The 23,342-nt window shown below is 35.2% G+C and overlaps 1 protein-coding gene across 2 annotated transcripts in view; it reads right to left on the reverse strand.

Annotated features, from left to right (window-relative positions):
- The window catches only part of LOC6576475 (centaurin-gamma-1A), a 78,076-nt gene that overhangs the window by 20,410 nt on the left and 34,324 nt on the right, over positions 1-23,342 (reverse strand). The window contains exon 1 of one of the 2 annotated variants that reach the window (XM_002002428.4): positions 4,311-4,971. The exons of the other annotated variant lie outside the window; for it this stretch is intronic. Within the exon in view, the coding sequence (XP_002002464.1) occupies positions 4,311-4,479 (169 nt within the window). The 5' untranslated portion in view covers positions 4,480-4,971. Of the gene's footprint in view, positions 1-4,310; positions 4,972-23,342 lie in introns of those variants that run through there. 2 annotated transcript variants of the gene reach the window in all.

A 23,342-nucleotide genomic window follows, 5' to 3' on the forward strand; every position in this document is an offset into this window, starting at 1 on the left:
TGATAAAGACGTTAATATATATTGGTCAACTGCCTATTACAAATTATCATAGCTGGCCAAGGGAAAGATCAGAAGAGACTTCATTAATTACACGCTAGCAAGGAGAAAGGTAAGAAGAATAAAAAAAAAACTATAGATAATTACAGACAAACGTAGATCAAAAGGTGCATTTAGCGCAGGGGCGCGTGCGCTGCATAAGTTGAAAATAAATATAAACGCCTAGAGATATATATTTATCATATATAGTATGTATAGACCTATATTTAGTTGCATATAGAGAAACATATTTAGCACCATTTGTCGCATCGAACTGCACACATATTTGGTATCAACTATGGAGAGAATCGAGCTGCTCATTTGTCTCTTGGCCGTGAAGTCTTGCATGATTAATGATCGATGTTAAATGAGATCGATACAGTCGCTGCCATCAGTGGTTGGACGCGTGTCTGTTGAGCCATAGACTAACTTGATTCTAGCTTCACGAAGCATGACTCAAGCCGCCGAGGCTGTGCCCAAAAGCGAAAACTCAAATACAGTGCGCCTTAAAAGGCAAGCGTCAGGCCGGGTCTTTAGTGGGCGTTGCTTTAATTGACGTGGGCTGCACATTAATTCGGAGCTCAAGCCACAGCCTCAGACAAATTTTAGGCAGTTCTATAATAATAATTAATTAAGGGCAAGCAAGTTGTGAACTTTTGGAGGTCAGTGTGCGTGGGTTGCTAAAGCCTGAGTTATGTCGAGAATGCAACTAAATTAATTTGAATTAGTAAGTAAAATTTGTAGTCGCAGTTAAGGCAATTATAATGACATTATCAACAGGAAATAGAAAATTCACAGATTTCACTTTTTGCTCAAAACTTTTCCCAGCATTCGCAGTCGAGTGAAACTTTTGTCAGTACTTGAGCAAAAGTTCAGCATTTGATGCCATGATCTCATGTAGTACAATGCTAATGCTGTTGATGATGATGAACACGATGATGTTGTTAGTTGTTGCTATATGAACCCATGATCTGCACAACCAGCGCGCTACTCTTATATCTCAGATGTATACATATATACATATATATCTAGACGTAGACAACCCGTTTCTGTCTAATATGTATAAACAATTGCGTATTATTTTAATTACTTTATGGCAAATGCTCTCGCAAAATGTGTTAAAAATCTTAATTTGTTGTTGCTGCTTAAGCGAAAAAAAAAAAACACAATCCAAAAATTAGATTCTTAGCAACAAAAATAAATAAACGAAAAAGACATAAAGAAACGTGTTTGAATCAACAACAACAACAAGAACAATTAAAGTCTCGCTAGCTTTTAGTATTATCAACAGACGTAGATCACATCAGCTTCAGATTCCCATTTCCATTCGCATTTCCATAACAGAACGTCAGCGAAGCGTCAAGGTCTTCGAAAAGTCAAACGAATAGCCGCAGGAAATTGGAGCACATTACGTATATATATTTATATAGAAGAAACCAGATAAAACCCATATACACTATATATAATATTTGCTCAAAACTTTACAGATTTCAGGAAGGGTGCTAAGACTTATCAGCGGAGCATTACTTTTTTTTATAATATTTATATTTAATTAACAATTTGCAAGTGAATGAACGCAAATACTGGAATATAATAAATAAACAAGAAGAAGAAGCGGCAGCAACAACAGAGGCTTATCTTATCTAATTGACGCCTTATGGGGCCACTGCAAATGGAAAGGGGATCTATTATAATAGATGACATAGGTTTATATATAGAAATTGCAATACTATAGCAAAAAAAAAAAAAAAAATAAAATCGAAAGATTTCTATATACATATATTCGATGTGAGTTGGGGTCACTTTGAATATACATTGTCGAGTTGCTAGGGAAAAATATTGGATTATTGCAATTTCAGTGGTTAATAAGTATAAATAGCAGTAGTTTATTCTTTATATATATATTAGACTAAATCTGATGAAATTATTAGAAATTGTGAGTAAATCATAAAAAGTGCAAACATAAAGAAAGAAAGTTTGTATAGAAATACTACATATCATACGAATTGATTTTTTTTTTTTTAATTATACATATATACTAATTATATATGCTATAAATTTCCAATGAAATCAAAATTTGTATAAGCAATTTTATATCTGTATCGTCATACTATATATTTCCATATAAATGAAATTGAAAGCGATTTTAGCATTTGAAAGTTTTGCTGTATAGGAATTGATCTGTTTTAATGAACCGAATCGAAACTAAAATTATTGCAAAAGGAAAATTTGCATTAATAAAGCAAAACTCTCTGCTTAAATTAAATATGATTCGCGATTTCAAAATATATCCAAGCAACAGTGATTTGAATATGCTTTCGTTTTCGCATAAGCCAATCAAAATCTTTGGTCAGATTTATATCATAACTCAAAATCTAACAATGGCCAACACTGAAGTAAAAGTATTCAAACCCTAAAAAATATGTAAATATAAACTTGTTCAAGTTCCTTCTTAAATGCTAAAATATGTATTTTTGATTCTGTGATTATTAACATTTATCAAAATTCAACAATGTTGTATTCAGGGAGCTTCCCACGTTCATTTTATCATATTTCTTATTCAATTCTATGATCAACCCTCTCTGTATACCTTGTAGCTCTACCTATCTCTAGCTAATTTAACGAATTGATTCAATTCTCATTAAACAACACTATGCAGCCCAGCAATTGATGCTAGCTATATATAGATAGAGATAAAGACAAAGAAAGAAAGATAAAAAGTTAGTGTCGCTTTTTTCCCACTTTTCACACATCCATTTGACGTCATTAGCTGGCATTGATTGCACCGAGTGTTCCTCTGTGGCCTACGTTGACGCCTCCTGGAAGGTCTCTCGGTTCTCGCCCGCATTATTTGAGAATCGATAATTGCATGTGTTAAACAGTTGTCAAGGGCGGTTCGCACCCCCCCTTTGGTACACTTCTTAAGGGGATACTTTTTCTCTTTGGTTTTTCGTTTCTTTTTATTTTTATTGTAACTTTCGCTTTTGCCCTTTCACTGGACGTGGCAATTCGTGCGCCGAGACAATGGACATTAAAAATTTATTGTTTTCGTTCTCATGCAAAGTTGACAAATAAAGATAGAAAGAGAAAAACTTGGTACATACTAATATTATAATAGTGCTGTCATTTGAGTTGTTTGGCCAAATTTTGACATAACCGCTCGCGGAACTGACCAAACTATGTCAAATTGCATTATAATTATGTTTTTTCGTTTGTTACCCAATTTGAATTTTGCCAAACTTTGACAGATGACACGTTAGGTGTCATTTTTAATGGGGTTTTCTTTTAAGCATATTTCATATATACATGTTTATATACAACAATTTTGCGCAAGGTCATTTGCATTTGTTATATTTGTCAGAAATTGCACAAAAACTAATTATAATAAAAAAAATATGTTTTAATGGCACCTACTTTAAAGCCAAGTTAAGATTCGGGTTCAGGGTAACCCAAACTTGAATAGCGCTGAGAGCGCTAACTAATTCACACTCTAGTTAATTAAAATTAATGAGTTATATCATCTGAAAATCATCTATTAATGATATGTTTAATGATATTATATAGTATTATGTAAACTAAGGCTCTCTTATGAGCTAACGAGCTGTGCAGCTCTTAAGTTTTGGCATTTGATTGAAGGACAGAAATTATAGAAAAGTTAGAACATCATTAAAACACATTATTATTATTATTATTATTTTTTTTAATTTTTATTTTTTATTTTTTATTTATTTATTTATTTATTTATTTTTTTGAATGAATGAATGAATAATTTATGTTCTCTAATATTTTAACAAATTTTAGAGTTTATTATTTAGTTATGCTTTGTGGTACATTATTTAACTTAACCCAAACTGGTTTAAGCTGTCATAAAAGCTAGGATGCGTACAAAGCTTTATGTATATATACGACTATACGAAAATAATTGACCAACTACGTCGAATGGGCCCTAAAGAAAACAGTTTTTAAAAGCCAGACAAGAAAAGAAATACAATACAAAAAACACAGTATGTATATAGTAATACGCCCTTATAAAGAAGTTCTCCTTGAAATGTGGCATAATTTTACACAAAAGTATAGATACTCTATTCCACCATTTGTAAAGGGTATTTAAAAAGACTATTGACGAAGATTTAGAGTAAGCCGTTAGCTCTGATTTATGCAGCTGCAAAATATTGATCTTCAAGTTAAAAGCTCCCTTATCTTCATCACCATCTTTCATTTGAATTTCCTTTTCGGAGTTCATTGGTCGCATTTACATCGACACTGTACCTCACCTGATTTGCGTTTCTCGCGTTCGGGCACTACCAAGCTTTTGGCACGTTTAACGCGCAGCGAACGTCTGCGGATGGAGCGCAGAAAGGCTTCGGGCATACGGGAGAAGCGTTGCGGTGTCTCTGGCGCTTTGGTGCGCTCCGGCAAAAAGAAGTTTTTCACGGCTAACATGATGTTGAGGGGTAACGGTAAACAAGCTGTTGCACTGCTGTTGTTGTTGTTTTGGGGTATTGCGCGTGTTGGCAATGAAAACAAGATATCTTGCTCTTTTTCTTTAGTTTTCGTTTTTGGCTTTGTCAATTGGTATATATTTATTTAGTTTAGTTGTAATCCTTTTGATTGCACTTTTCTTGCGTGTTTTGTCATTTGTTTCTTCGCTTTGCACTGATTGGCAACATTTTGGCTAGTTGTTGCCTTTTAACACCTTTTATGTATGACTAATTTTTTGCTAGCTTTTGCTTTTATTGCTAATGTTTAGTCACTTTGCATTTTAATTCGGCACAAAATTCATATATTTATATAACTGACGACATCGTTGCGCTGGCTTTGCAATTTGTTGAAAAAACGCGAAAAATTACGCGAGGCCCTAAAAGCGAAAAAGCGAAATATACGCAATTGCCGCTTCACACGTCCACTATGCGCGCCTGTCGAGACTGAACTGATGGGATATTTCTACAGCGAACGAACTCACAGTCTAACAGTGGTAATGAGCAACAGCAGCAACAGCGGTGGTTAACAGTGGTTGCTCTCCCGGCACAAACGCTCGTTCGATTTTAACAGTGAACAACTGCAGCAGGGAGAGCGGAAACTTAACAGTAGACAATGTAAGTGGCTGGTGTAAATGATGTGTGTTAAGTGAGAGTGCTCGGCTGTTAAGAGTGGCCACTGTTAACTGTGTCTTTGACTCTACTGTAACCAACAACAAACAACTGACGCTTAACCTGGCCAACAGCAGCTGGTGGTCTTAGCACGTGCTGTTCACAGCTGCACTTAGTGTGCAGAAAAAACTGAGAAACTGTTTTTTGCTGCTACTCTTTTTTTCCTTTGCAAGTTAAGCGAACATCCGCTGCATCTGCAACGGAAATGCCATTGTCTACCCAACTTATCAAGCTGTCGCTATTTCGGTTCAGCTTTATATATGTACATATTTAATATATGTGTATTGGTCTGATTCACTGCAATGACAATATCGTTTTTATTTGTTTTATCAATTCACAAGAAAAATGCCTCCTTTCACTGGCTGATAAGCGCAACAGTCTTAGCAGAGAGCACTGTAAAAATATCCCAACTTTTGGCTGCTAACAGAGACCGATAAAGAGAGTGAAATGGAGAGAGTGGATGCACCAGAAAACAAAAGTACCATACGGAAATCAAAATGCAATAATAAACATTTGTGCAGAGAGGAAGAGAGGTAATCATCAGCGGGCTGCTGTGCTGTTAATAATAATGATTATATGTGACGTGGTTGGATGTTGTTTCCCCCACATCAAGCGCCCTTCCCTCTCTCTTTCTCCCACTCAGGCAGCTGCGGGCAGCGTTGCTTGTTATTGTTTTTAGTTGGGGTTTCGGTTAGTGGGCCGCTTGGGAGCTGCCGTTGCAAATATTCACTTCCTATTGTGCGCGAGAGAGAGATGCACAATCACGAACCGAACATGTGGCATTATACGAGATATATTTATTATTATTATTATGCACACACAATTTGTCGACTATTGTAGCTGTGTTTTTTTTTCACTCTTTTTTCTGCTCAATGTGACTTTATGCAATGCTGATATAATTCAGGAAAATATATGCATATGAGATGGAAATAGTGGAAAATGTCGCATTGATTGAAATCCAATTGGGAACTGAGCTGCGGCTGTGTGACAGGTGATAAAGTGAGAGCGAGATTTGAGCTTTACAAATTAGTTACGCTAACAATGAATGCAGCAAGGTATGGGGTGAAGGGGTTCTTTATAGTAGGGATAGATGACGGAATGAGTACTACACGATTGTGTTAGGTGTATATATATAGAGGTGATAGGGGTGGACATGGCAATATAGAAGAATGATGGATATACAGTCATTTTAACTAATGGGAGAGTAGATATATTGAAAGATATATAGATATATCTAGAGATTGCTTTAAAGCAAATATATGCAGATATGTAAATATGTATTTAATATGAAAGGCTATAAAAAACTCGGGCTTGTCTGTAATTAAGCTTGGTTTAGTATAACCTAGGGACAAAGTTTTGCTAAAATAAAAGTTTTGCTACTCTGATAACCTTGTCAGGGTTCTAAGAAAAAGAAAGGAATAATAAGAATAGTTACGTTTAATAAAGTCTACTTCAACAGAGTTTTTACATCAGAACTATATATAAACATCTGGGAACTCTCTCGAATTTCAGTTGTAGCTTATCTAAAATCGCATTGCCATATAAACCTTGAACAATAAACGAGGCACTCACGACTTTTATAACAAATGCAAATTTAAAGTCCATTGAAGATTACCAAACAGATTTCAAAAAATATATATGTATATAACAGTTATACATATATATTCTTCTTCTTTTTCTCCACTTTTTGGTGACACGTGAACTGCATTATATGGTCGATAATTTGACACGCTCGCAGCACTTATCGGGGCCACACGCCGCACCAGACGCAACCATCCCAAAAGCAGGAACACACTTTGCGACTTAATTAGACGAGTAAGAGTCAAAGGAGAGAGTGTGAAACAGAAAGAGAGAGAGAGTAAAGGGGAGTGGAGAAAGAGAGAGCAAGTGACGGACTAATCTTACACGCGATTTTGCAATGGAACTTGAAATTGACGCGTCAGTAGTTCTTGGCTTGGGTTAGCGCTAGGCCACCCTCTCAACAAATAAGTCGCAAAGTGATCGACTGTGAAGATACCTCGTAAGTAGTTAATGACAAATATTGCATAGGTATTGGTGAAGAAAACTCTTTCTTTAATAACTACTGGTATGGCAGCTTCTCTACATATACCTTCTAGATATATATACATCTATATCTAAGCTTTATATCAAATAGTTATAATACTTAGATAATCAAACAGAATAGCAGGCATACCTAAATATCGATTATATATTATATATAGATAATGGTATAAAGTAGGAGGGATAACTGATTTATATACATTGTCTAAGGTCTGATAGCCTTTCGGTAGCTGATCTATATACTTATCTAATTAAATAGTAATAATAAATTGTAATGCATAACGTATGTATTTATTTATTTCAAGCATTTAAGCAACATTTCTTTCACCCATTTCCCTCTTTTACTCCGATTACAGGGTATACAAATCGGGCGCGGCTAACGTTCATTTCTTTTTTATGGAATTTTAATGGAATTTCTAATCAACCTGCGTTGCGTAGACGTTCAACAGGGCGCGTCGTCTGAATCTAATGCACAACCCACACACATACACACACACACGCATCGCCGGAGGAATTCTTGCCCCGTCCAGAGATTTGTTTGTGACAAATGTTGCACATTGCGAGGGGTTGCAACTGAATGCTCTGGGTGGGTGGTTTAGCTCGAGGGGGGTTGCGACACTTTCGCTTTCAATTGAGCTACTTCAGTAGCGACATTTTGTCTTTCTCTTTGCCATTTCCACAGAAATCATCGCGATAAGCGGTATAAATAGGAAGGAAAAAACCAAATGAGGTTAATAAAATTTTAAGGGTTAAAAAGCTCAAGTACAGCCGATAGAAGGACGCAGGCCACACTGCCTCCTACGCTCGAGCTGCGGCTAATTGACTTGAGGGTGCGCTCGTTGACTTTGCACACACCGCAAACCCCCACCCAACCCCTAGCCGTAACTGCACCCTTAGCTAATTTTAATTGCAGCTCGCATGTGTGTGTGTGTGTGTGTGCGTGTGTGTGAACGCTTGACTGTATGTTAAACAAATTAGGTTTCCCTTAAGCTTTGGTCATTTAATACTACATGAGGCTAACCAACGCGTAGAGTACGCCCACTAGAATAAACGGAATCGAAAATGAAAGAGGGGTTAGATTCTTGAACTACTGCAGATTGCTGAAGCAAAAACTTGTTTGGTCTTTAGTGCTGCTGCAGATGCAGTTGCTTAGATGAAAATGAGACTCACATTAATGAGTAAATGTTGATATTTATGGCTCACACAAATAGTAAAATGTTTCTTTGCGTAATGCAGGTTTTTCAGCTTTCATAAAACAACAAATAAATTCTGTATTTTTACTTTAAGTCTTCGCGATCATCGCTTTTAAATTTACATTTTAACAGTTGCAATTGGCCGCTAGCAGACTAACTTTTCTAGCCTCAAAACATTGATTAAAATTCAGGCAAAATACCAGGCAACAAGAAGTGACTTAGAGGTAGCTAAGCAAATTCAGAGAAATATAAATATCGTTGCATACTGTCACGGGGCGGACATTTCGTTGAGTGGGAGCAAAACCTCAAGCATTTTCTCGAAAATTGAGCTGGGACCAACAGGCAAACAGAAATGAACAGCCGGGCAGAATTAAGAAGCATTACAATGTTAACTAACAGTCGAATGTTAGCTAACAGTGTTATCCGTATTTATCCGCTGTTAGCTAGAAGCAGCAGCTGTTAAGTGCTCACAGCTTTTGTGTGAGATTTTAACCATGCCTTTTTGATAACATGAAACTGTGTACTAATAATTAAAATTAAAATAATATTTATGAGAAATCTATAATTGCTTAAAATCATATAAATGTTGCTGGAAGAATAAACATACATATTGATGGACACATTTTTGATCTTTTGATTTATTATCTATCTACCTATATCTATGGCGTAATATAGTGGATATATATTAGGAAAAAACACAGATTTTTTCAAATCTGCACTTGAAATCCAAGAAATATGCAAAACATAGGTAAACAGAATTAATCAAGGACTCTAAATCATATATAATTTACTCAATAATCTCTTATCAGTATAAGCCCAACTTATTTGTATAAAGCTAAACTAGAAACTAACTGCTGATGGCAGCTGAAAGTAAACTTGAATATTTTACGAACATATCCCTGAGCTTGTTTGTTGACTTTCAACACCACCCCCCAACCCTTAACTGCACCCTTAGCAAAATTTAATTGCAAATTGTGCGAGTGTGTGTGTGTGTGTGTTAAACAAATTAGGCTTCCCTTGAGCTTAGGTCATTTAATATCAGATGAGGTTAACCGTCAACATAGGGCAACCACCCAAAACCACCCGCCTATCCTCAATGTCACTTGATACTTTTTGGTGCGAACCAAACCCAACAATCGCCCCTCGCTCTACTTTGCTGCTGTTGCGCAAATATTTGCGAGCTTTATTAGTTCATTATGCGAACATTTTATACACTCGACGCGACGTCTCAATTTATCTCTTTCGGACCACAGGCAATTCGTCACATTTATTTTTTATTTTGGATAGGGATTGAGTGAGAATCTGGAATTTCTGACTGGCCACACACACGCTTTTGATTTAGCTGCTGTCAAGCGGAAGTCGAGGGATGTGGAGGGGCAGAAGCAGAGGCTAGGTCTAAGCGGAAACAACGCTTCATTTGCATTAGGCGAACAAGTGGAGAAAGTCTAAGCACACATCTGTTTACACGGTCTGGCAATGTAGAATATAATTTCACAATGATCATTCAAGTATTTGGCACAGCAGATGATTCACAAGATATTCCAAAATCACACACAAAACGATTATGCGTGTGATATTTATAACTGTGAGCAGAGACTTGACTCAGTGTTCCAACAAATTTGCATTACTCTCTTTACAGCAATAACATGAAATAAATTGAGGAACTGAACATACATATGCATATATGCCATAAAGTTTATTTCCAGAATTAGAAATTGGGATAAAATTGTATAAATAAAATTTGCATTCAGAAATATTCGCATAAAAAACCAGAAAAAAGGAATTGCTGAAACTATACTATATTCTAAATGGAAAATATAACGATTAAGAGTGCGCAGGGCACTAGTTGATACCCTAAACTCTGTCTAAATATCTTATATATGTAGTTCTTAAACCCCTAGGCTATCTTATTTTCGCAACCCATTTTGATTCGGTCTGTTTTATTGCAACAGCCCAAATTGGTTAATTTAATATTCATAATTTTGTAATTTGCAATTGACAATTGAAAAGTTAAAGTTGCATTCAATTCAATACTCATAATATATTCATATTCATATTCACGCTCGAGTTCACATTCAGATTCAAATTCAGATTCGGCTCCAGATTCACCCCAAATCGGATAATTACAAGCGCATTAGTTCTCACGGCCAAATGCGCTTAGCGCTGTTCGAGCTAACCCTTTGCCCCTTAATGCCAATCATTAATAATTCATAATTTGCAAAAAAAGATTAGCGAATCTTCAATTGTGATGAGCCTAAGAAATTCATAAAATATTACGCCCGACTTCAGCTATGCGCCAATTTGTTGTAATGAAGCGTGAAACGCTTCAAGAAACATGGCAAAAAAATGAACTTAAAATCCATGAAATTGGAAAGCAGATAGACGGTGAGCAGAGGGGTGAGAGGAAGAGGCAAGGAGAGGAGCAAAGACAAGGAATCTGCAACAATGCGATTTGACATAATTATTAGAGTTACGAGCCGAAGGATCGCAGGGCAAGCCAAAGCCCCTGCCAGAAAATTATTCAGTTTGCCCGACGGACTGGCCGTCAACTTATGAATACCCTAGAAAAAATACGACTCGATGGGGTATGCTAAATGAGTGAGCAGAGAAGACATACATATAGAAAAACATGACTATAATTAAAAAAGTATTGTCCAATGTTCGAGTTCATTGGCCACTGGGGAAATCGGCTTCTGAATACCCTATAAAAGTTGTATATTATGGATTATTCTATATGAATAAAAGCAGAAGAGATGAATATATAGAAACATTGCTTGAGGGGATATAATAAATGACTACTCTGAATGTTTCTTGGCTGAGTTAACTTAAGTATACTCTATGAATAAATAGGGTATACTATTCATACATATGCCTACTATGTTGAAAGTAATCAACCAAGTTCATTTTTCTTTTTTTTTTTTAATTTTACAAAGTGTAAATTAGTCATAGGAAACACTCTAGAAATACCTTATCAAATCATAACTGAATATGATATATATAATATATGTTTATTACATGTCTATGACTCTCAGAGGACAATATTCTATCTATGCAAAGAGCTTAATGTAGCTTAATAAAAAGATAAATACCATAATATTTTTTACTCCATATACATAGATTCGTAGAAATACTAGCTCAAAGTAACTTGGATATGTAAGAGTTTTCCTAGTAAAATGGGTATAACATCATTATCATATGTTTAATACAATTATGAAGATTCAGCAGATGGGAAAAATATTTTACTGTAATTTAATTTATTATGATTTAATTTACTATGAAACAATTTTTCCCTGTCCACAGGGTATATCTTCCGCTACTACTTTCGCTCACTCACTCACTTCTCCGCCTGCACTTTGCACTTTCAACGCAAATTGAGTTGATTAATTGAAATGTGTAGAGCAGCAGCCGTAAAAATGGGGGCAGCGGGCGCTGCTCTGACTGCTCGCAATTGCGTGGCCAAAGGGCAAAATTGCAGACGGCATAAAATCAATAATTTTAATGGGTCCCGCTCCCCAAAGCGCTCAGTTCATTGCTACAGCTGACAATTTATGTATATCTGTTTGGGTCTGTCTGCTTGTCAATGCAAATATGTTAAGTACGGAGCCCAAAAGAATGAGGTGGAGTACGGCTCCAGCATTCACTCTCTCTCTCTCTCATTCTTTCTCACTCCCTCTCACAACTCCCAAACTCCCATCTTTTCAATCCCTGTGTGTGTGTGTGTGACAGGCCCCAAAGCTGGAGCTTCAGTTTGCTGGGGAGCCGCAAGCGAGTTTTGGCACAGCAGTCAAATTGGATTTAATTTTCAAAAGAGCCTACAAAATATCTAAATTGAAGCCATCTCGGGGGAGCATGAAACTCGAATACCCTAACATAACTAAATGAACATGAAAATTGTGCATGAAAATTAAATTTGCAAGTTTAAATATTAGAATAGAATTTGCCACTTCAGCTTATCAATAATTTATGACTATTTCGAGATAATGGACGAAAACTAAACTAGAAAGAGAATTTTATATTTAAGAGCTTGGAGAAATTTAAGGGGAAAGGGTTTGGCTTTTATGGTAGGATAGGTTTAAGCTGGGAGAACAGATGTAAAAATTGGTAAAAAATTGTATAACTCAGCTTTAAAATACAAATTTGTTTTTTTTATATTTGAGTTTATAAACGTACACGATAAAAGATTCATTTTTCTCAATTTCATAATAAAATATGTGAAATATGGGAGAATACGTCAACACATAGAACTATTTTGGTTTGTTATTATTTAATTTTCGATTATACAATTCTTCGACGTGTGGAATTTATTAAAAAATAAAAATGATTCTAAAAAAAAAAAAATCAATAAATATCTGTTAATTAATATACTGTGCAGTTGAGAAAATAATAATAGCACCATGATGCAAATTTCTTTCTCGATAGAAAAATTAATTAACGATTTTGCTAACTAAAAAATGAGCAATAAATAAATTTGTTATATAATATGTATATGAATGAACAAATTTTTATTTACTGCTAATGAAGAATTTATATGACATAAAATTAATTTATTGCTAATTGTTAGAATTGTTCAGTTAAACTGCAAAGAAAAGAATAAAAATGTCATTTTGAAATGTGTTCCATAGCTTATATATAGCTATAGCTGTAAAGAGAATGGACAAAATTAAAATTTAATAATTTTTATATGTGTATTTAATGTGAAAAATATCTTTCTATAACATATTTTTATTACAGTTACCAGATTTAAAGGTTCCTATTAATTTATTACATAAAATAACAAACGAAATATACTTTTAGAAGCTCTTGAGGTATCAATAATAATATAATTAATATGACAATTGATCGATAGCTATCTGCTTAAATAAAGCACACGTCAATAAGAAATAAAACTTAGCAGCTCGAACCCGGAATTCTATTGCTCAAGCACTAGAGATAGCTCACTCAACGATGACTGCACTTTGTTAAACAGAATACAAGAAATCATTCCGTGTGTTAAAGTAGGTGTACATATAAATATATATGTATGATATATGACAAACAGAATAACAAGAATAATATGCTGAAGTATGTAGAGGAAGGTGATATGTTATGTCATGTGTATATAGAAGAAGTAGGAATCATTTGAAACAGCGAAACCTATGTCAAATTATAAAAGGAAAATAAGAATGGAAAATAAAAGACCATACAAACATGTAAGAGAATATTTATATGTACATACATTATAGATTGATAGATGTACATAGAAATAGATGTACATAGAAAACATAAACAATATTTATCTATCTATATATGTAAATGGAAGCGAATATATACATAGTAATAACTGATGAATCATCAATATTGCTGTCTAATATTTATATAGAAGAATTCAAAGCAAACATCCAACATATATACACGTATATATCTATATAGTATATGTGTGTAATATAAATCACATGATACATTTAAATCAACTTGAATATTATTAAGAAAATTGTTCTCTGCAAACAACTGCCAATATTTTATGGGGCACGTCAACTCTAGGGTATACACAGTCCACCCCACGCCGTGTGACGTTAAATGTAATTTTCTTTTAGCTGATGGCGACGCAAGCAATTCGCAAAGAAAATATATATATGCATATAGAAAATTATATATAAATATATATATATACATGTATATATTTATAATTATTATGACGAGTATTTTTCTTTTTTCGTGAAACAATTAAATGATATGGTTGTATGAGTTGCTCTATAAGGCAGCTCCACTTCAATTCACTTCGCACACAGCTGAACGTAAATCCAAGAGCACAGCTGACGCAAATGCTCAGAGTGTGCTGGGACGGAAGGTGGACGGAGAACGGGCTGCGCTAGGGGAGCTAGGGGTTTTGGCTATAAATTGCCACAGGGTCGGTCAACGGGTGAGGGAAAGAAAAATTCGGGCTAAAATTTCTGTGTTTATTTATTTTGCAGTGCCTAAATAACATCGCGCAGTTGTTGCGTTACAACAAATATTTCAAATTATATTATCGATGGAGAATGTTTTATGCGAATGGATTGGGGTCGGGATTTGGAAACAATTATGGCATTATGCAATATGCGTCAAGTGACATATCGTATGGTAAGCCTCGCTATAATTAGATGCCATTGCTCTGAAATTGATAATTGACTGAACTGAAAACTGATCCAATTGAACTTATGAATATTCAATTGAAAACTGATCTAATACCCGATACTATGGAATGTTTCTTGTTTTTCCCGTGATATGGAGACCATAGATATTGGTTGAATTGATAGCTATAGCATATATCGATTACGTGTAACATGCGCGTGCAATATAAGGAACCATTATAGCATTCGTTTTCTTAGCTATGAATGGTTCATTACTTTACTTTCTGTTGTTCAGAAATTGACATTCAACCAACTTAATGAACTTTTTAATTTGTTTTGTTAAATGAAAAATGTGAATTAACATGTGTATAAAAATAAAAATAATATTATAACAAATAAATATGCAAATTTACAGAGACTAGATGACTCATATAAATTATGGCAAACCTTTTTTTGTTTTCATTTATCTTAAAGACATAAAAGCATAGTCTAAAAATTATTTGAAATAAATATTAATATAAATAAAAAATTGCTCGATGTAATAATAATATCTAATATATGTTATCTATTTATTCTTTCTATTAAAATTGAGTAGAAGTCACAGACGAGTCACGGCACGATTGTATTTTTACAAAGATATAGAACACACTCCATCACCCTACAGCTCACATATACTAGAGCATATTAGCTCACTCGGTCAACTCATTTACTTAACATTCGGTTACTCACATTCACTCACTCGCCGCTATCATAGACTAAACTATATAAACTCGCTCAGTGAGCTCGCTTAGTTGATCTCATTCATAGATCGTGCGCTCTGCCCAAGGCTTTCACCTTTCACTCAACGAAATTTCGGCAGCGTCTAACTTGTAATTAATATTTCAAATATATATGTTTTTTTCAGGGATGATATCGTATGGCTGTCCCAGGTCGACGCACGCTCGAGTAATTTTTCTTTAGCACGCAAGGTCAGAGTTCAAATTAGAAATAACTAGCTGAAGGTAACAATTTACCTTTTTTGCTGCGTTTTCTTCTTATTTTCGGCGAATAAAGGGCACATGAAATAAAGAATGTAAGGAGAATTTCTCGAACGGGGTGTAACTGCAAATCTGCTCAATTTATTGGGGGTTTCTTTTTATTCACTTTTTTTTTTTCTTTTTTGCCTAAATGGCGTGCAAAATGTAATATTGTCGAATGAAAATCATTTTGACATTTTAACATTTTGTTGCGAATTTTCTTTAGTTTTTTTTTTTTTTAGCGCATTTTTGTTGCATTTTATGGGCTGTTGTGCCTACTCGTGTGACGGTTTTATGATCGCATTACGTGAAGATTAAGAGCATCGCCAGGCAATGTTCCCAGAGCATTTGATGCGCCCATCAAAAAAACTGAAAGATCATTTCGTTTGGAATTTATGTAAGTGCAAGTTTATGGCATGTTCAATTTGCTGTGCCGAATCAGAAATTAATGGAAGAGCGAGACAGAAAAAGAGAGAATTTCGCTTTGCAAAAAGGTAAGACTGATTAAATTAAGTGTGACTAGAGCAAAGCCTTGAAATCCGTTGGAGAATGGCTAGAGTGTGAAATGAAGAATGAACTGAAATATACAAATGTGTGGCCAATTATACATATTTTTTAAAGTATTCATTAAAAATTATATCATTTTATAATATGATATCTATTGATAATATTTAATAAATTTTAAAATATTTTAAATAAATTAATATATTTATATATACTTAATAAATAATTATGTATATTTTATAAAGTGAGCCAAAATGAGGAGAGAGAATATGTAGCGAATGAACTATTACGATAGACTTTATAGAGAGTGAGAGAGACATAGCTATGAAGGTAAATGAAATAAAGAGAATGAACTTCGACTTGGGAGTTGATGAACAACTTTCCATTGGTAACGAATGAATTTTTAGCTAACTCTTAAAGAGACAGCTCATTAAGAGAGGTAATGAAACTTGAATATGAGAGAACTGAAACTAAGTGAAATGCGGAAGTGAGAAGACTTTCAAATGAGTCTTTACAGGCCCATGAAGAGCGAGTAGATGTCCATAGGTAGACATTTAGGGGCAGCTTATGAGATGAGTAAAGCTAAGTGAAGAGTGAGAAGACTTCCAAATGAATTTTTACTAGAATCTTTTAAGAGTTCAACTAACTTTGCTTATTTACAACCTTACATAGGGCTACTCAGCAGGGCGCTGCCAGTTAAGCTATGCTGTGGCTGTCTCTCAGCAAGTCAAAATGAGATTACATATATTATTATATAAGAGCGTCGACTTTCTGCCTTGAGACTTACTCTGCCCATAAGTTATTATAGCCATAGCAAATGCAGAAGCCAAACATTTTGGAGTTTTGCAAAAGCCCTCGGATGCGTCGACTTCTTTCTAGATTTCCACTGCTTCCACTTCAAGGCAATATTTTGTATAAGTTGATGTACATATCAATGTATTTACCTCTTGCATTCATAATCATTTTATTTATTATGTAATTAATAATTCATTATACGAACATACTCTACACTTAGTGAATATGAATATTCCACGAGCTGACAAATCTTATGTGCTCACTCTTGAGTCATTTCATTTGACAATGATATCAGCAATTAAGCCAAGCATTAATTAAATGTACAAATTATATGGCAAATATGTATATATTAATATATATCTCTAGTATACATACTGAGTCACTTGATGAGCACAACTTAGGTCTGAGTAAACAGTCGATGCAGCAATCATGCTTACCTGCAAAACAAGCAAACAAGAAGAGAAAGGTAAAAATCAACTCAATTCAAATGAATTAGAGGGGAGGGGGAACAAAGTGAGCAAAAATTTTAACGGGAAATTTTCGTAATATTAATAGAGCACATCAATCGCCTACCTAAAGATTCTTTAATTAATGACACGAATTTCTGAACATTTTCAGACCTAAATCAACAAATGAAAATTGCAAACAAATTGCAAAATTTCCTTTAAAATGAAACAAATATTTCAAATATTTTAAATCAATCAATTGATCGGAGCTACGGTAGGCTACTCGGCCTGGCGGCATATTTCAATGTCAAGTTAGAGCTAGATGTGCGGATATGGATGACATTAATCTTGCGGCCAGCTCAAGGATTTTACGCAAGACTAACGCATTTGATAGCCAGCTACCCAACTACCCCAGCGATAGGAAGAAATTGAGAGAGAGAGAAACAGAGAGCGTAAGGCATATTCTATTCTGAACATGTGACGCGTGTCCTGTGCGCATTCTAATTATGGTTTTCGGTTTGTATTTCAAAGACAAATCGCCAGAAATTAAATAATTATATTTGAGCCAGCAAAACTTTGATCCACCCCCAGAAAAACACAAAAAAAGAAGGCATAATTAAAATAATTGAAATTGAAATGCTACCAGCAAAAAAAAAGGACAATTAAACAATCAAATTTATACGGCAGGCAAATAAAAAAAAAAAATAAAAAAAAAAGGAAGCTTCTGTTCCGTATTCAGGACAGTTCGTGCTGCAGGACAATAGATGCCTGTCAGTCAGATAAGCCAGCCCCGATAAAACGGGTTGCCCACTGCCTTAACCCATGGATGGACAACCCCCGCGCATATTTAGCTTAGCTAGGGTATACAGAGAAGGGTATATGAGCTTGTATATGCGGAATGTTGTAATTAGAGCAGAAAGGCAATCAATGCAGAAGCGAGAGTCTTCTACTCTTTTGTAGGTGTTTGCAATGGGAATTAATTTAATTTTCAATATTTAAAAATATTTATATTAGTATATGTTGCTCAAAATAAGCAAAAATATTTAAAATATTTTATATTTAATATTTATGTATACCAGAATTGTTTAATATACCAAGTTGTTCGTTTTAACAATGTTTTCTTATAATAAAAAGGTATATGATTATGAAAGGTATATGATTTATTCATGAAATTAATACACATTGAATTGTTGGAATTGTTAGAATGAAAAGAAACATTTCCATATAATAAAAAAATAAATTAATATATTTTTTTAAATAAATATTAAAAATGAAAAATACTTTCAAGAAATATATAAAAATTTACATCTGCAAAAAATATTTATGTATTAATATTTGGTCCGTTTAAAAATTGTGTTTATAAAAAAAAATTTCATGATTAGCATGTAACATTCTTATGAATATATTGCATATTTATTTAATATCATTGTAATATTATACATTTATTAATTTTGTAGTCATTAAAAACCCATTTATATTGATTCCTTTCCAGCACATGTATTATTTAATTTAATATACATATCATAACAGCAATTTAAATTTATTTTTTACATTTTATAAACATCTGACAATGTTTAATCATAAATCCTATAATCAGTCTAACTCATATGCCTCACAAGGCACAGCAAGCGCATTCAGACTTCGTCTAGCCAAAGTATTTGCGAACTGTCGCTGAGTTTTTGATTTGCTTGATGGATGCACAATGTCATGTCCTGCAGCAGGCCGTCGCTCACTTCATTAGCGTTCATTTAGGTGTATGAAAAAAAAAAAGAAAAACAAATAATATGCCACGGACTGCAGCAGGCGCTCGAACTGCTCAAGTGTGCTCATTAGTGGGCAGAGCGAATGAGGCAGGAGGTAGCTAGGGTGCCAGCCAGGCTTTAGAATTAGAACTGTCAAAAGGGGTTGTCCAACTGTTATCTGCCTCACATCCACACACACACATCACATTAGGAATGCAGCGCGCGTTTCGCCGCTCCGCCTGCGGCTGGGATCAATGTGGACCAAAGCCTGCAGCCCAACATCTGATTATAATACAAAGCTCATATCTTGATGTTATGAAATTTTAGATAAAAAAAGAAAATAGACAGAAAAGAGAAAACAGAAAACCATTTAGCGGTCGGCAACAAACATCAAAACAGCCTCCTAAAGTCCAGTTACACTTTTCCACTTTTCCGAATTTCCATGTGCCATTCGAGTTTGCATAGACAGCACCTACTTCAAAGTGTTTGGGTTGGGCTGGGCTGATCTGGGTGCGCTTGGACCTGAGTGGAGGATGCTTAGACGTGGGCTTGTAAAATACCCTGTACATTCAACGGAAATGGGGTGGTTTTGTGGAATTGGCTTATGGGAGAAAATTGTTTAAATTATGGAATATTTATGAAATGAATGTTGATATTTTCTTATAGGTATTTGATTTTTTTTTATAAATAAATTGTATTTATAAAATATTCTTGTATTATTAAAATTGGCAATCTTTCCAAAGTTTCTTCAGCCAAACCAAAAATCAATTTATTTTAAGAATTTGAATTTGCACACCAAATAAAGTCTACTTTGTTTTCCTTAAGCTCTTTAAGTTAAGCAAGAGTCAATCTTCAATTATCTAGTTTCTACATGATAATTTCTATATTGTACAGGAAGAATCTACAGGGTATCTGCTAGCCATGCCCGCTCAATTACAGCGCACTTACATGCTTATTTTTTGGCTGCTTGCAAATGGGAACAGCGACAGCAACAAGAGCAGCAGCTGCTGGGATTAAAGCAGCGCCTCAACGAGAGTCGCTGATGTGTGAGTGTGCGTGAATGTGATGAAAAAAGTTGTTAGATATCATGGGTTAGTTCATGTTTTGGTTATTACAGCTGCCGCTGACCAAAGACCCAAAGAGATAGAGAAAGAGAGAGAGAGAGACCCATGGAGTCCATGGTGTAGTCAACTGTAGTCAAATGGGAAAGTAAAAACATGCGTTATGCAAACTAATTGATGCTTCGCTTGGCAGAGGTGAACGATATATTGACGGGGGCGAACTCTATTACAACTGTACCATATATCCATATGGGTGTTTGGGTGTGTGTGTAAGTGTGTCAGCGTTTTTGATAGCCATAGTTATTACATCATGCATGCAAAATGGTTTATGCTTAAGTATCATAATGGACTTGTATGAGCTTATGCTAATGGGATAGCAACGGATTACACAGGGTTAGTTTAGGAATATTATATTGTATGGGCGAATATAATATGCCTTTTGCATGAATGAAGGGCTAAGCTATGATCCAAATGGATTTTAGAAAGGTTCTCATTGATAAAAATTATTAAAGAATACAATAAGTAACTAAATTTCGACGAGTCTTAAAATGTAATATACAAGTATTTTAAAATTGAAGTCTAGTAAATATTATTTATATAATTTACCTGACCACGAATCAGACCTTTAGGCATTTTTTTTTTTATTACAAATTAAAAATTCCAATCTAAAAGTATTAGATCGTTTACAAATACAATACAAATACAAATTCTATGCGAATTATAAAGCTCAACTCTGTTTTATTTGTCTCAGAAAGTAATATTAAATCCAAACCGATATATTCTTCGTAAAAATATAAAAAATATATAAAAAATATAAAAACAACCTACAACCAGCTAAAATCCCTTTTAGTATCTCTATTACTCTCTCCATGATTCAGCCTCAACCTAATGAACTCTGATGATACGAAATATCACCAAAAAGAAACGGAACACTCTAGTTTCGAGTATAGCATTTGCTTGGCTCTCCATTTAGAGCAAATAACTTCGATATATCTATATTTAGCCGACTCTAATGAACAGATTGACAAATGACATTAGGCCTGATGTCCATTAAGAGCAGCCGCCACTCAACGGTCAGTCCGAGATCAATCAATCAAACAGGGGTGGCAAATGCTACCCCCTCTGGTGCTGGCCGTGGACCCTATTACAAAAATTACAAGCTGAAAGCTTAAAAAGTCGACTGCAACAGCGATAAAAAACGGAAAACAGAAAACAAGGATTTTTTCTGAGCAGTTGACCGTTGGTCAAGCGGCGAGCAGGAGAGTATAGGGTATAGGGTATTGTGTGTGTGTGTGTGGAGTGGGGGGTGCAGCAACCCTTAAAGCGCGAGTGCATTTAAACTGTCCGCGCCTGCGCGTCGCTTACAGCGCGCAAAAATCCTGTTGCAGGATATGCAAGGCAACGCGAAGGGGGGGGGTTCATTAAAATGCGAGCTGTAATGAGCAGCAATGCAGTCTAATGAAATTAAAGTGAACACGCGACACACATACTCACACACACACACACATAGAGTGAATGAGACTGCCCGCTGCTTGAGCATGTGCAGTCAGTCAGCCCGCAGCCCCCGCCTCTGCCCGCGTCTGCCACGCCCTACTGCAACTCGGCTCGTGCGTCAAGTGCCGCGCTATTTCTGCTGCACCTTGACTTTTATTATATTAATTTTTTCCCTATTTTCCCTCATTCGCCCAGTTTATTTTTTGCATGCCCGCATAAATGGCAAAGCTGTTCCAGTAAATGGAAAAAAGTGCACTCATTAGTTCGAGTTTGTTTAATGCGCGGCGAACTATGCAAAATATGCAGGACAGCATACAATGATCGACTGGCGAATATCCTAGCTCGCTGTTGCAAATGAATGTGTATAGAAAACGACTATAGATAGGGCGGACTGTATCAAATATGTCAAAGGACAAGGAGGAAAGCCTAAACAGTCTTGAATTCCTGAAGTGCTGCTCGACTAGCTGCCAATGATTGTGTATCTGAATTAACTGTAAAGGGATGTGGGAAGCAGATATGCTAAGGTTAGTACATTCAAATCGGGAGGAGCTGCCAAATGTAGTTGTAGTTGTAGAGGAATATGATTAGAAGATGAAGAGTAATGTAAGGCAGATATAAGGCAGTAGGGCTCGACGGACAACTAACTAAACAAAACAATTATAAGAAACATACTTTATTCCCTTTTTTTTTTTAAAAATTTTGTTTCATTTTATTTATATATTGACTATTTCTTTATTTTTTATTTATTTTATTTTATTTAATTTTTTTTATTTATTTTTTTTTTATTTAATTTTTTCATTTTATTTATTTTATATTTCTTTTTGAACATTTTGAGCAATCATATAAAACTTTTGATACAAGTTGATTTTTAAAAGCGATTAGCTATTGCCTTTCAACTAAACATATTTCTAAAGTTTGGTAGTTAAAGTTTTTCTGTTAAAGCATTGCATAAATAAGAATATACCTTATATATTTAAAAAAAAAAAAAAAAAAAAACTGTATATATAAATATTCATATATAAAATACACTCCTTTCACTTCACAAATGAATATCAAAACTTACAAAAATCTGAATGCTACGTGCCTGAGCGATATGGCTCTAGGCTTTAGTCTATGTGTGAGAGTGTCTGATAGTGTGTGTGTATTTGTGTGTGTCCTGTGGCGTATCCAAAAATTATGACAAGCTTAGTACAATCAAAGTGTCAAATAAATATGTCAAGTTTATGTTGCGCTGCGATCGCCACTAATCTGTCAACAAAGGTGAGAGTTCCGGGGCTGCTGCTGCTGCTGCTGCATCCTTGTGGCATATCCGGTTTCCTGCCTATTGGACATTACAGCGCTAAGGGGTTGCTAGCAAACTCTCTCTCTCTCTCTCTCTCTGCCTCTCTCTGTCTCTCTCTCTCGCACGGACTTTGAGTGACTGACTTACTGACCGCTCGACCGGCTGTCATAATTAAAATATGACGCGTGTCCGTGTCCGTGTCTCGTGCACGAACAATTGCAACACGCGCAGCGGGAGGGCGGCAAGCAGCAAGCGGCAAGCGGACGCTCAACTGGCATTCGACACGCAAAGCATTCCGCAGCAGGCTAGAGGCCTCGACACTTTTGGCCAGGACATGTGCGCCGCAATTGCATGGCCAGAAAGGTGCATATGCCTGAGCCTTAAACTTATACACATAAATATCTAAATATTCAGATATCCAGTTGGCGTCGGTCATTGTCCTTGCTGGCAACTGCAGCAAATTGCTGCAATAT

The sequence above is a fragment of the Drosophila mojavensis genome, unplaced genomic scaffold, assembly GCF_018153725.1.
Source record: "Drosophila mojavensis isolate 15081-1352.22 unplaced genomic scaffold, ASM1815372v1 contig_36, whole genome shotgun sequence".
NCBI classification, from domain to species: Eukaryota; Metazoa; Arthropoda; class Insecta; order Diptera; family Drosophilidae; genus Drosophila; species Drosophila mojavensis.